General features: G+C 46.2%; 1 protein-coding gene across 1 annotated transcript; it reads right to left on the bottom strand.

The window, feature by feature from the left end:
• Window positions 1–10,791: 10,791 nt before the first annotated feature.
• On the bottom strand, window positions 10,792–11,735 carry LOC121776419 (ABC transporter G family member 1-like). The gene is made up of 2 exons (XM_042173595.1): window positions 11,384–11,735; window positions 10,792–11,289 (listed from the first exon to the last, which is right to left on the bottom strand). The coding sequence occupies exons 1-2, from the start codon at window positions 11,640–11,642 to the stop codon at window positions 11,168–11,170; spliced, it is 381 nt and encodes a 126-aa protein (XP_042029529.1). The 5' UTR covers window positions 11,643–11,735; the 3' UTR covers window positions 10,792–11,167.
• Window positions 11,736–15,737: the final 4,002 nt, after the last annotated feature.

Below are 15,737 nucleotides of genomic sequence, written 5' to 3'. Positions count from 1 at the left end.
TTAATGAATTTTATATTTATTAATTTAAAGGTCGATTTGGCCATATAGAACTCTCATGCGACTATGCCAATAGTCGCGCATTAAATTTGGCATAGTCACCCGAGGCAACTATGCCAAAATTAATGCTGGCATAGTCGCCCGAGAGTTCTATATGGCCAAATCGACGGATGTTACTTACTTAAGGAGATATTTTGTTTTTTTTTTGTCATAGGGAAGTAATTTAGACATTGGAGTATGATGGGGTACGTACTAAACAAGCCCAATAGCAGTGACGGCCCATCAGCCCAAAGCCCAAGGAAGAGTATCAGTTCGGCATTACCAAAGAGTTCGGCCCCAGCCTACAGCTCGGTAAAAGCCGACCAATCAAGCTCTACTCTCAGATCGGCAAAAGCTGCTCGGCAATAGTTCAGTAGTTCGGTCTCAGTATTCGACCGAACTGGGAGATAGTGGACTCATGCAGAACCTCCACGACCTCCACTACACGATCTATTTAGTGGTGTCAACTCATGCAGGATCTCATGCAGGATAGCGGACCAAACAAAGAGATAGTGGACCCATGCAGGATCTCATGACCTCCACGACATCCACGACCTAGTTAGTGGTGATGCAAGCCACGATCTTGGATAGTGGACCCATGCAGGACCTCCACGACCTCCACCACACCCACGATCTATTTAGTGGTATGAAGCAGTTGTCAACCTGGAAGCCACGATCTGGGTTCAAATGTATAAATAGAACTTAGATCAGATAGGAGAGAGAGCTCTCTAGACATCAAATATCATATAGCAAGTCTGTATTTGTAAGCTGTAAATCAGATCAAGCAATACAATCTTGCCCTCCTTTCTTCCCGTGGACGTAGATTTACCTCAGTAAATCGAACCACGTAATTCCTTGTGTCGTGATCTATATTTTTTACCTGCATTTATTACCATCAAAAATTCGTCCAACCATCACTGGCGCCGTCTGTGGGAAATAGAGAACCAAATTTGTGATAAAGCGAATTTTTGACCCTTTTTCCACCCCAAAAAAAAAAAAAAAAAAAAAATGCATACCAGATCACGTAACACCCATAATACCGTTCGTGATAACCATGAGGAAGCTAGTCCAGCCCGCAGGTCTGGAAAACAGCCTCGGGAGAAATCTACTTCCAGTTCTCACGGAGAAGGAACAAGCCGCTCAAAGACTCATCGCACCGAGTCTTCTCAGCAGCCCGATTTGAACGAGGCTGTCAAGTTGTTTTTGGCCGAGAAGCAGGAAGAGTTCTTAATTTTCCTGCAAAAGGGCCAAAAGCCGGAGACGAAAACGGTGGATTCTCCCTCCTCATCCAGACATGAAAGTCACTACCGCAGTAGTGCCGTGTCTTCCAGGAAGAAGAATCCTCAACCCCGACATGTTCCTGTTCCTCCTCGGTACCGGAATCACAGGAGAACTCCATCTCCTCCATACCGAAGAGATGTCGGGTTCGCCATGTACGGAGCATTGAAGACTCCGTTCTCGGACGATATCACCCGAACTCCCTTGCCACAGAACTACCGAACTCCGTCGATGACTTATGACGGGTTAGTGAATCCTCATGACTTCCTGGGACGCTATCAGTATAACATGGCGAACCAGGGTCTCAATGAGGTCCATATGTGCAAGCTGTTTCCCGAGCTGCTTATCGGGAACGCAAGAAGGTGGTTCGATAGCCTCCCCCAAGGCAGCATTAGATCTTACCGAGATCTAATGGATGCTTTCCACAGGAGGTTCTTTCAGAAAGCGGAAGCCCGAATCACTTCGGCTCAGCTGCTTTCTATACGTCAAGGTCGCGACGAAAAGATCAGCGACTTTATGACGAGATTCCACAAGGAATGCCTACAAGTAGATGATCTCAATGATCTACTTGTCATTTCGGCATTCCAAAATGGAATCCTGCCCGGAGCTCTCTACAGAAAGCTCGTGGAATGCAGTCCGCAAACAGCTCAAGAGATGTGGGACATTGCGGACCAGTTCTCCCGTGCCGATGAGGCAGACCGTCGCAAACGGTCTTTAGACAGCTCATCCCGAGGAGACAGGAGGAAGCCCGATCATAGCGATCAGGGCATCCTCGCCGAACTCCTTTTGGCGATCAGGGACATCCTCGCCGAACTCCTTTTGAAAGGATTCAAAGGACTCCGGTGCAAGACCGATTGGGGCCACGTCTCAATCCTGAGAAGCCGCCCGCTCAGTTCGTACCATTGAACAAGTCGAGAGCGGAAATTTTCGAACTGCATTCCGATATGTTCGAAAAACCAAAGCGGATGACGAAATCGGCCGCGCGTCGACCTCAAGATCAATATTGCTCCTTCCATCAAGACCACGGTCACGATACCGAGGAGTGCCGACATTTGGCTGCAGGTATTGATGCTCTTGTGAAAGCAGGGACGTTAAAAAAATACCAAAGCAAGCAGCCGAAAAAGAACAAAAAGCAGAGAGGTGCGAACTGCGCTCCTCAGGATCCGAAAAAGCAACAGGACCCCGAAGACGATGACGAGCTGCAATATGATGGAGTAATCCTGACTATTGATGCTCTCCCTGCCGGGAAGACTAAATCGTCCCTGAAGTCAGAGCGCAGAGGCTTCAATCGAGAGGAGCCAACGCATAAAAGGCTGAAGCAGGACGAAGTGATTACATTTTCAGATGCAGATCCCGTCCCGGCCATCTCTCCTCATCAAGACGCTATATTCATCCAAGCCGGAGTGGCAAACAAACTGATCCACAGAGTGTTTGTGGATACCGGAGCGTCAGTCAGCATTCTTTTTAAAGAATGTTTCGATAAACTAGAAGTGGATCCAGCTCGGCTCAGTCCGGCTCCACTTCCTCTGAAAAGTTTCGCCCAGGAGGACACCCGCCCTGAAGGTATTATCAGCCTTCCGATCACGGTGGGAAAAGCACCTACAAGCTCCAGTACGATGATCGAGTTCTTTGTGGTAAAAGCTCGGTCCCCATACAACATCATCTTGGGAAGAGACTGGCTCAACGCAGTTCGGGCCGTTTGCTCTACTTATCACCTCACCATCAAGATCCCCACTAAAGGTGGGATAGCAGTCATCCGAGGTGATCAAAAGAGAGCAAAAGAGTGTCTGCAGATTGCGCTTAAAAGTGCCGAGCAATCAGATCGGCATCATCAAGCATAGCAATCACAACAGCCGGAGTCAGAGGCAAGCGAAATGACCGAAGTCACACCAGAGTCGAACTCAATGACCGTTCAGTTATACGAAGATGATCCATCCAGAACGGTCAAGATCGGTTTCGCGGGAACGCCTCTACTCCGGGAAAAGACCATCCAGCTCCTCAAGGAGTACAAAGATGTCTTTGCATGGTCTCCGTTGGACATGACTGGAGTGCCCCCTGAGGTAATCACTCATCGGTTAAATATTGATCCTTCAGTCCGGCCTATAAAACAGAAGCAAAGACTCTTTGCGGCAGAAAGAAATCAAGTCATCCATGACGAAGTCCGCCAATTACTGAAAGCGGATGTATTATTCGAGGTGAAATATCCTTCTTGGGTGGCCAATCCTGTGATGATCAAGAAAAAAGGAGGAGGATGGCGGATGTGCATAGATTTTACCGATCTAAACAGGCACTGTCCTAAAGATTGCTATCCCCTTCCGAACATAGATAAAAAAGTAGAAGCTTTGATCGGCTTCGAAATTTTCTGTTTTCTTGATTTATACAAAGGCTACCACCAAGTTTTAATGGATGAGAATGATGCTTCAAAAACGGCTTTCATTACTGACTTCGGCATCTTTGCTTATAAAAAGATGCCATTCGGTTTAAAGAATGCCGGAGCCACATATCAAAGGATGGTAGATAAGCTTTTTCGGCATTTGATCGGAAAAGAGGTTGAAGTGTATGTTGACGACATAGTCGTCAAAAGCAGAAGCACTTCGGAGTACGAAGACAACCTCAAATCCACCCTCGACGTGCTCAAAAAAGCCAACCTCAAACTCAATCCCCAAAAATGTACCTTTTTGGTAGATTCGGGAAAGTTTCTGGGTTGTTGGGTTTCAAAGGACGGACTCAAGGCAAATCCCTCAAAAGTTCAAGTTGTTCAGAATATGGCGATGCCGAAGTCCATACATGATGTGCAAAGGCTAACTGGATGTCTAGCCGCACTGAATAGATTCCTTTCCCAAGCAGCCGAAAAGCAACTGCCGTTCTTCAAAGTGTTGAAAAAGGCACCAAAGTTTGAGTGGGGAGCCGAGCAGAAAAAGGCTTTTGACGAGCTCAAAAGTTATTTAGCCGAGCTTCCTATTCTCTCTGCTCCAACAGATGCCGAAGTGATATTCTTATACTTAGCGGCATCAGATCAAACCATTAGCGCGGTGCTTGTACGAGAAGAAGGCCTAAAGCAGCTTCCCATCTACTTTACAAGCCGAGCATTAAGAGGTCCAGAAACAAGGTATCAACCTCTGGAAAAAATTGCTCTGGCATTAGTAAATGCAGCAAGGAGACTGCGGCCATATTTCTATGCTCACAAGGTATGCGTCTTAACCGATCTTCCACTTCGGCAAGTTTTGACTAAGCCTGAAGCATCAGGCAGAATTGCCAAGTGGGCCATAGAGCTGGGAGAACACTCAATAGAATATCTACCTCGGAAAGCCATCAAGGGACAAGCCTTGGCAGATTTTCTTGCAGAGGCAAAGTTCGATCAAGCAATCCCTGTTATTGCCGAACAGAAAAATCCTGCCAATGACGAACTAACACAGCCCCAGGAATCCGAAGTAGAACCGCCGGACTGCTGGAGTGGATTCGTAGATGGAGCTTCGAATAAGACGGGAAGTGGAGCTGGTATTCTACTTATCGCTCCCGACGGACACGAGGTAACTTATTCACTTCGGTTCTTATTCCCAACTACTAATAACGAAGCCGAATACGAAGCCCTCCTTGCCGGACTTCAATTAGCGCAAAGTCTATTTGTCAAATCTCTCAAAATCCATTGTGATTCACAAGTCATAGTGAATCACATGCTGGGTACAAGTGAAGCCCGAGATGAGAGGATGAAAAAATACTTGGACAAAGCGCAAAGCATTAGCCGAAGTTTCTCTTATTTTCGGATAATCCGCATTCCCAGAGCGGAAAACAGCCGAGCAGATACTTTAAGTAAGTTGGCCTCATATCCGAGCTCAAAGGTGGAGGAATTGATGCACCGAAGCATTGATGAAGCTGAGGTACATTCAGTAGCCAGCTCGCCGAACTGGATGACGCCGATCTTACAGTATCTAGATCAAGGACAACTGCCCGAGGATAAGAGAGAAGCTCGGAAAATCACATGCCAAGCACTTCGGTACGAACTTCATGGAGGAGTCCTATACAGAAAGTCCTACCTTCAGCCGTTATTGCGATGTGTAGGACCAGAAGAGACGGACTACATCCTTAGAGAAGTTCATGAAGGATCTTGCGGTAGCCACATCGGAGCTAGAGCTTTAGCTAAAAAAGTTCTGAGATGGGGATATTATTGGCCAACTTTGGTACAAGAAGCAGTGCAGCTCGTCAAGACATGTACGAAGTGCCAAATCCATGCAAATATCCCAAGGATGCCGCAGACCGATCTATGTGCTATGCAAAGCCCTTGGCCTTTTATGCAATGGGGCATAGACATAGTAGGACCACTACCACAAGCTCCTCGGCAAATGAAATTCCTTATCGTTGCCGTGGATTACTTCACGAAGTGGGTAGAGGCTGAACCATTAGCTACGATAACGAGCTCGAAGGCATTGGATTTCGTCTGGAAGAACATAGTGTGCCGATTTGGCATACCCCACATCCTCATTTCGGATAATGGGACTCAGTTCACCGACAAGACATTCAAGAATTGGTGCCAAGAGCTGAATATTCAACAGCGGTTCACTTCGGTCTCCCACCCACAAGCAAACGGACAAACGGAGGTAACAAACCGTATCTTGGTGAAAGGGTTAAAAGCTCGGTTAGAACAAGCCAAAGGACAATGGGTAGAAAATCTCCCTCAAGTCCTATGGTCCTACCGAACTACACCCAAAACCTCCAACGGTGAAACTCCGTACAGTCTGGTGTACGGCACTGAAGCCGTGATTCCGGTTGAGATCGGCGTACCCAGTCCCCGAACTCTAAATTTCTCCTCAGAAATGAATGATGACGGACTGAGAGCCGAACTAGATCTGGCCGAAGAAAGAAGAGAATTGGCCTGCATAAAAGCAGCCAAGTACAAGGAGCAAGTAGCCCGGTATTATAACCAAAGGGTGAAAAAGCTGCAATTTCAAGTGGGAGATCTCGTCTTGAGAAACAACGAAGTAAGCCGAGCAGAAAAGCTGGGCAAACTCGAACCCACATGGGAAGGTCCATATCGGGTGTCAGAAGTCCTCGGCAAAGGGTCTTACAAATTGACTCACGTGTCAGGAGAACAAGTACCCCGAACATGGCACATTTCCAACCTCAAGAAGTTCCATTTGTAAGAGACAGTCCGGTCAGTCAGTCTTGTGTCTAGTTCGGTCCTAGAGGTATGTGCTTTCTTTGTTTTTTACTTGTTCTTTGTGCTTGTTTTATAAAAGTTTAAAATCTTGTTCGTCCTTTTTATTTGTCTATGTGCGTTTTGTCTGTCTATGTGCGTGTCGTCTCTTACAAATGTTACTGAGGTATCTTGTTCTTCGAAGGCTGATCCCCTTTTTAGAACATATATAAGCCAACGATTGTGAGTCCAAGCTTCTAAGGAGGATACAAGACCACAATTCAGCTTAAGAAACAAGCAGTTCGTCTGAAACGAACTGCAACAAAGGGAAAGTCCGATCCACGCGATAAAACTCGCCGAATTAGGACAAGGGAAAGTCCGATCCCCAAATTAGGACAAGGGAAAGTCCGATCCGAGCGATAAAACTCGCCAAATTAGGACACAAGCTTAGTCCGGTCAAAGAAATTTACTTCATAAGACCAAAGACGAGTCCGGTCAAAGAAGTTTACTTCATAAGACCAAAGACGGGTCCGGTCAAAGAAGTTTATTTCATAAGACCGAGGACCAAGTCCGGTCAAAGAAGTTTACTTCATAAGACCAAAGACGAGTCCGGTCAAAGAAGCTTACTTCATAAGACCGAGGACGAGTCCGGTCAAAGAAGTTTACTTCATAAGACCGAGGACGAGCACGATGAAATTTTTTCGCTGAGCTGTAAATACGCAGTGATAGAAGCGAAATGAAAATTTCATTTATTAAATCTTGTTCGGCATATAATTCTGCTGCCCTACGAGAAGGCGTTACGCCATTACAAAGGACTATTCTACTGTCCATGGTTGCTAAAGTTGAGCCATCTATTCACAAAATCCTCGTGAAGCCAAGTTCGGCCATTCCGGGCAGCTGAAGAATAAGCAGGTCGACGAGATGCTCTAATCGACCTACCGCCTCTTCCCTGAGCCCGGGAAGCTCTAGCACCTCGGCGGCAAAGAGTCTCTTCACGAATCATTTGCCGATCTTGCTCACTCATAGTCACCGCTCCTCTGCGAACTTCAGTCCGTCCTCGTCTTGACGTCTCCGGTTGTTCCTGAGTTCGTTGCTGACTTGGAGTAGGGTTTTGAGCAAGTGAATCAGAGGTTTGAGCTGGAGTGCGACCATCTGTTGGCGGGAAATGCCTAAGGAATCTCTCGATTGAGGGACGCCGAGAAAGAATGATGTCGTACCGAGAAGCCCAGCGCCGCAATGATTTCACGACTTGTTGGCAAGCCGAGCTCTCCAGCGCATTGTTCCTCCGGAGTACATGATATTCCTCCCACAGTTCGTCAACTCGTTCCTGAACTTCAGAGATGGTCATTCCCCCGCGCCTGCAGATGAAATCCTCATACGCAGTCCTCTCAGCGACGGCAGTATTCAGCTCGGCCTCCAGATCTTTCTTTTCGGACTCTAAGTCCTTATTGTCGGCCTCCAGCTTCACTAAACAAGCCAAGAGTTCGTCATTCTTCATCTGGTCAGCTATGGCTTTTTTCTCAGCTTCGTCTAAAGCGGAAGAGTACAGCCGCTTCCAGTGAAGTACCTCCAGCTCCTTAAGAGTTAAGAATACAAAGCAGCTATGTCAGTTCGGCATTTCATTTTACTGAGCAGGTAGTAAACCACAACAGGAGTAAAAGAGAGTACGAAAAGCTATACGAAGACACAAGTGTAGAAAGAAGAATTTTTTCATTCATAAGAAAAAAAAAATTTTACACAAGGAGGGCTTCAAGGCCATTTTACAAGAAGGAAGAAACTAAACTAAGAGAAGGGAGACGAAATCATACTCCGCCAGCTTCGTCTCCGGCTCCTCGGTGAGGTTCAGCTTCCTTCTCCTTGTCTGCCTCAGCTTCAGCCTCGGCCTCCCTGCTCCCCCCAGCCTGCTCGGTGCCCCCATCACCGATCAGCAGCACCTCTTGCTCGGCCTGCCCGTCTCCGGTCTGCTGATCAAGCTGCTCGGTCTCACCCTCTCCGTGGAAAATTGGAGCGGGTGAAACTGGCCCTAAGGAGGCAAAGATAGCCTCCATATTCTCGTCCCGGTCAGCTCGGCAACTACGAACTCGGTCAGCAGAAAGCAGGACCGAGGACGAAGCAAGCTCCTCAAGGAGCGGCAGACTCTGGAGACGAGCTGCTATCTCTCGGCCGTACAGCGGCAGGACGACTTCGGGCCCCTGCTCGGCATTATCGGTCATCAGTTTCAGCAGATCACCGACAAAGGCCGAAAATTGATTGCTCAGAAAGATTTTCTCCGCGAAAGCACGGAGAACCTCCCCTTGGGCAACCACGGCGGCAGCATCCCTCCGTTTCGTCTGCTCTCGCTGGATGATGAGCTGGTTTTTGGCAAACTGGGCTTCATCCTGGGCCGAGATCCTAGCAGCTCTGGCCTTCTCAAAGTCTGCCTTAGCCTGTTCGGCCTGGTGACGAGCAGCCACCAACTTCCTCTGCATCTCAGCATAGTCGCTGGACGCTTTAGAGAGTTCGACTGCGACGAGCTTGCTGAGCATGCTATTCCTCTGAAAATGGAAAAAGGAAAGAGTCAACAGAGGGACCACCAAAAAAACATAGGAAAGAAGCTAAGCCAAAGAATCAAGAAGAGAAGTTACCTCGGCAAAGTCCGTTGGCCATGCAAAAGGCTCACAGACATGCTCCGAAGGGGGCGCCAAGACGATGTCTCTCTCCGGCGCTCTTGGGGGCTTCTGGGTCTTCCCCTTCCCCTTTGCCGAAGTGGACTCCGGCTTTTTTGGATCCGAAGAAGAGGTCTTCTGCCTCTTCGGATTCTTCTCGGCATCAGGCGCCGAGCTGGTAGCCTTCTGTTTCTCCGGCTCCTTAAGCTCGGAGGATTTGCGGCTAATCTTATTTAGCAAGTTCACTGCCAAAAAGCAAGAAAGCAAGGTTAGTTTTCGCCACAAAAGCAGTAAGGCACAAAAAAGAATTCCTCACCCTCAGTCTCTTCGTCCGAAGACGAGGAGTCGAACACGAAGTCGCCCTTGACGAGCTCAGACTCCAGGTACTGCTTCCTAATCATAGGAATCTTATTGAGCTCGCCCTCGAGCTCGTCCAACGGTTCTAACCGAGGATGAGGAATCACGGACTTCGGCCCTCTCCAGGGAAAGCCCGGAGCCGCTGTCCTATTATAAAAAAAGAAGCGATGTTGCCACTTTGGCCACTTGGTTTTGCAGAAGGCCCTAAAAGGCTGTAAAGGGATCAAGTAAAACCAAGATCCTTTTCTCTTAAACTGGAAAAAATTAAGGATTGCCCTCAGAGACAGATCCTTATCTAGCCTACGCAGTTCGGTAGCAAAGGCCGATAAGTGCCTCCAAGAGTTCGGAGTCACCTGACCTAAAGGGAGTTGAAAAAAATCAAGCAGCTCTACAAAGGCAGGGGGAAGAGGGAAACGAAGCCCGCATTCCAAGCCGGCTTCATAAACGGTGGCGTAACCCTCCGGCGGCGAGTCAGCCCTATGAAGGTCGTCGGGAATCGCAACCTTCCCCCCAGGAAAAAAATATTTTTCGTGTAGGGATATCACAGTATCCCTACTCAAGATGCTGTGAAAATACTCTACGGTCTTCTCCCCGGATTCTTTCCGGCTAGAAGACCCCTTACCCCCTTTCCTACCGCTACCTGACTCAGAAGAAGAAGAAGAAGACATGGTTCTTACTCTTTGAAAGTCTGAAGAAATTCTGAAGAAATTCTTGAAAGCGGAAGGAAATTTTTACGCAAAAGAGAGAGAATGCAGAAGAAGCAATAGCAAAAGTGTTCAAATGATGAAGAAAGGACGTATTTATCAGATTCGGAGAAGATTTCAAAATCATCGCACCGTTTCGAATCCCACCTTTTCAGGATTCAACGGCCGGATTTTACTGTCGCATTTAATGCAGTCACGCGCAAGGCACGTCCCCTGACGTCAGCCTCCCCCGTACCTTTATCCAGAATGCCGAAGTGACTCGCTTCGCCGAAGTGATTCACTTCGCTTTTCGGGGGGGTAGTGATGGGGTACGTACTAAACAAGCCCAATAGCAGTGACGGCCCATCAGCCCAAAGCCCAAGGAAGAGTATCAGTTCGGCATTACCAAAGAGTTCGGCCCCAGCCTACAGCTCGGTAAAAGCCGACCAATCAAGCTCTACTCTCAGATCGGCAAAAGCTGCTCGGCAATAGTTCAGCAGTTCGGTCTCAGTATTCGACCGAACTGGGAGATAGTGGACTCATGCAGAACCTCCACGACCTCCACTACACGATCTATTTAGTGGTGTCAACTCATGCAGGATCTCATGCAGGATAGCGGACCAAACAAAGAGATAGTGGACCCATGCAGGATCTCATGACCTCCACGACATCCACGACCTAGTTAGTGGTGATGCAAGCCACGATCTTGGATAGTGGACCCATGCAGGACCTCCACGACCTCCACCACACCCACGATCTATTTAGTGGTATGAAGCAGTTGTCAACCTGGAAGCCACGATCTGGGTTCAGATGTATAAATAGAACTTAGATCAGATAGGGGAGAGAGCTCTCTAGACATCAAATATCATATAGCAAGTCTGTATTTGTAAGCTGTAAATCAGATCAAGCAATACAATCTTGCCCTCCTTTCTTCCCGTGGACGTAGATTTACCTCAGTAAATCGAACCACGTAATTCCTTGTGTCGTGATCTATATTTTTTACCTGCATTTATTACCATCAAAAATTCGTCCAACCATCAGAGTATTATATAAGTATTAGTACTATATATTGTTCTTGCTGAAGTGCCAAATGGAGGGCGCTGCTTGCGGCCGTTGACAAGGATGTCTCCCTCCTGTGTAGTGTTGAAATGGAGCCTCTCTGTATTAATAATCCAAACATTTAGATTTAATATCGAACGAGCATTTTAACCTATATATTAATGCAATATTTATAATATAAATAGGTGATCAACCTGCTAATGCATCGAGGAGGGTGGACTTGCCGCAGCCGGAGGGGCCCATGATGGCTAGGACCTCGGCCGGCTGGACATAGCCGGTGAGGCCGCGGAGGATGGGTCGCCGCCTTCCGGCCTTATCCGGCACCGTCACCCAGAGGTCCTGCCAAGTTAAGTGAATGCCAGGAGTGGATGAAAGAGATCCTCTTGTGTTTAGAAATGGAATTGGAGATGATGTTTCAAGAGGCCCTGGGCTATTCTCTATTGTAGTTCTCATTTCTTAGAAGTATTTTTTATTTTGGAATTGGTATATGTGAACTAAGAGTATAATGGGTTGCAGTTTTAGACCTATATATACACAGATATATGAAGAAAGTGACTGTGTTCGACAGTTGAAGAAATAAATATGGCAGACCATTGTGTAATAAAAGTCAAGAAAATTTACTAGGAGAATGGAAATGCTATTCACATTGTATTAATTTATCACTGTTTGTGAACAGATTGTGGTTCGCTATATCTACAGATTTTCTCTTTATCTCATATTTTACTTATTTTATCTCTTTCTATTTTATATTATACATTTTACATTAATATTTGTGTCGTCAGTGTATATAACTATATTTGATAGAAATAGTGCGTAATATTTTTTTATTTGAAGGTTAATGTATAGTTTATTAACACGCGATCAAGCAAGCACGGCTTTATATATATTACCTATTAGAGTCATAAAATACTCCTACTAAGTCTTAGAGCATCTCCAATAGCTATGAGCGCACCGGCAAGCCGATTCTTGGCGCTCGCCGAACCATTACAGCCGGCGAGCGCCAAATCGGCGAGAAAAACGGCGAGCGCACGCCGATTCCCGAGCGCTCGGCGATGCACTCGCTGATCTCCTGGCCGCCATTGCAGGCGCCAGATCGGCGAGCGATCGGCGAGCGGGATATTTTTTTTTATTATTTAATTTTCGAAACACTATATATAAGCGATCTGCACGTCATTTTCATTTGCACCACTTGTTTTAACGAGTTTTCTCTCTATCTTAATTTCTGTACAAGATCAACAACGCGAAATGAGTAACGCGGGTGTTAGTAGTGGTGGTAGTGGTGGAGATGCTGAGGAGTCCGAACGGCGTTTGAACGAACAGTTGGAGGTCTATACGTCCCCAGAGATCGACCGGCTGATACAACGGGCCTTGCAGCCGGCGGTACCTCGACCTCGACCCGTTGTCCACCGCCGAGCAGTGATTGATCGGGATCACGTAGCTGCACATCAGCGGCTATTTGACGACTACTTCGCACCGGAGCCGCGGTTTAACGCCAACATTTTCAGGCGGCGTTTTAGGATGAGCAGAGCCCTGTTTATGAGTATTGTCGACGCTTTGGAGTGTCGATATCTGTGTTTCCGCTTCAGGCACGATGCGGCTGGCAGACCCGGCCACACCCCTATTCAAAAGTGCACTGCGACAATCAGGCAGTTGGCCTACGGAGGCGCGGCAGACATGTGGGACGAGTACCTCCATATCGGCGAGTCGACTGGCCTTGAATGTATGAAGTATTTCTGTCAGGGCGTGGTTGAAATATTCAGTGATCATTACCTTCGAAACCTGATAAACTCGTATTTTAACTGTTTTATTGGGCATTAAACGTGATGATAATTGGTGTTTAAATGCATATTACTTGAGTTTAAGTCCATATTTCACTATAAAGGTGCTTTGATGAGTTTATCCAGTGTTTGAAGTTAAAATAGGTAAAAATGAGTCAAAATGAGCCAAGCCGTGACTAGGGTCTGCTTCAAACGTTAATCTGCCTATCAATATGGGGTCCAAATCCTATTTTGAGAGTACCATTGTCTTCATCATCGAAAGAGCTTCGCGTGGGTACCTTACACGCCCCAATCGGAGTTCGGATGAGAGAGATATGACCGATCTACGAAAGCCGCGCGGACTGCCGGGAGCTACCCGGCCGGGTGGATTTTATGTGCAATAATTCCACCCGGCCGGGTGGCCAATTTTGTTCATAAAGAGTCCAGAGACTTCTACCCGACCGGGTGGATTTTATGTGCAATAATTCCACCCGGCCGGGTCCGTCTGACTGACGATTTTTAGCCCAGAATCGATTTTTCTGAGGAAAATAAAAAAGAGAAAGGCTAGGGCAACGAAAATTCATTCTCTCCAAGCCGCAAAAAACACACACTCTCTCTCTAGGAAGCACTCTTGGAAGAAGATTGGAGATTCAAGCTTCAATTCCTCCGCCAATTGTAATCCGTATCATGGTTTCCCTTGTTTTTCTTAGTTTCTTTTTTGTTATCTACCTTGAACATGAGTAACTAAACCTTTTATGTGGAATTTTTGGTGAAGATGCATTGATTCATAGTTTTAATCCAATTATGTTCGTTTTTATCTTGCTCTTGTAATTGTTTGAATTATTCTTGTGCTTTTTCCTATCAATTGCTTGATCACCAATTGGGAGTGTTAGGATTTCTTAGAGTAATCAGGAGATGAATTAATTAATCTTGAAAGAAGAATAATTCACACCTTAATTCAATAAAACTCGGGAGAGTTGAGATTATGAGTGGGATCTTTAATCTAATCAAACCTTTGGGAGTTAGGTCTAAGATTTAGAAGGGGACTTCACTTATTACACCTAATCTACAGATTTCTCACCTCGGGAGGGGGTTTAATCTACCTTTGTGATTGATTCAACAATTCTAGAGACTTTAAATGGTAAATTGGTTTTAATTGGGTTAGGCTATGAGTTGTGCATCGGATCCTTGAATTTTGCATATTTCTCCATCATCTTACACAACTTGCTTCCTTGCTTTCTTGTTTAAGTGTTCTATTTTAATCTTTGCATTTACATGTTTTCATTAGTTGTTAGTTTCAAAACCAAAATTTCTGATTGTCTGGATAGTAGTTGAAATTTGTTCGTGGTACTTAGGTTTACACTTAATTGTCTCTGTGGGATACGATATACTCTTGCTTGCTATTTGCTACAATAACCCCGTACACTTGCGGGTATTATTTGGGTAAAATAAAGTTGAGTCAAGTTTTTGGCGCCGTTGCCGGGACCAATTTTTGTGTTACATAACTTGATATCGTGATAATAATCAAGATTACTACTTCAGATTTTATTGCTTTATTTTTCTTTTAATTTTTTTTTAGTTCTCACATTTTTGTTTCTTGTTCAGGTGTATGCACACGCGTTCTAAAGGCTTGCCTCTAGAACCTTTCGACTCTGAGATCGAAGCATCGAACCGGAAGAGGAACGCATATAGGAGGCTCACGCAGAAAATTCAATCTTCTTCGCCTACACGCGCAGGGGCATCTTCATATCAGAGGGATCTTTCACCTATCCGGTCACCAGTACAGGATCATATTCAGTTTGATCCCGTTTCTCCTAGTCTGATGGAGAACGAAGAGGGTAACAACGGTCCACCACCTCCGCCCACTAATGCCGAGCTTCTACGGCAGCTGGAGGAGCTGCGTCAACAAGTCAATCATAGACAAGCTGTGGTGCCTGTTCAGAATCAGTATGCATACCAAGGCCAGGCAAATCCAACTGTCCATAGCAACATCGCAGCCAACACCTTTGAGCTGAAAAGAGGACTTATTCAGATGGCAGAGAATATTGCTTTTAGGGGCAAATCCACAGATGATCCGAACAAACACATCACCAAGTTCATTCAGATCTGCAACACTACGAAGTTGAATGGAGTGACAGATGATCAGATTCGACTTAGGCTGTTTCCCTTTTCCTTAGAGGATTCAGCAAAGGATTGGTTGGAGAGCTTGGAGTCGGGCTCAATCAGAACATGGGATGTTATGGTAGAGAAGTTTTTAGAAAAGTTTTATCCCCCCCAGTGAGGCGATTAAGAGGCAACATGAGATCATTGCCTTTCAGATGAACCCTGCGGAGAATATCAGAGAAGCATGGGCGAGATTCAAAGCCTTGATGAATCGATGTCCCAACCATGGGTTAACCCCGACAGTTCAAGTCATTATATTTTTTAAGGGATGCGTGCCTGAAGCACAACGGGAGTTGAACTTGAGCTCAGGCGGTAATTTTCTCAAGAAAGGAGTGAATGAAGCCATGGAAGTGATTGAGGAGCTCGCATCTAATGACGAAGGATGGAGCAACGAAAGGAGTAAGGTGCATAGAGTGGCTTCTACTACAGATCATAATCCTATGAGTGCCCTATCCGACAAGTTGGATGCGTTGACCATGAAATTTGATTGCATGATAATGGGGAAACCTTCTCAAGAGCCCCAAGGAAGTATGGAGGACTGAACTATGTGAATCAAGGGGGCAACAACAGGTACTACAATAATCCACACCCCAACTTTCATGGTGGAGGATATAATCAGTACGGGAAC

This window comes from Salvia splendens, chromosome 18 (assembly GCF_004379255.2).
Source record: "Salvia splendens isolate huo1 chromosome 18, SspV2, whole genome shotgun sequence".
Classification (NCBI taxonomy): Eukaryota; Viridiplantae; Streptophyta; class Magnoliopsida; order Lamiales; family Lamiaceae; genus Salvia; species Salvia splendens.
The sequence above is the reverse complement of the archived record's forward strand: the minus strand, read 5'-3'. Positions and strand labels throughout refer to the sequence as shown.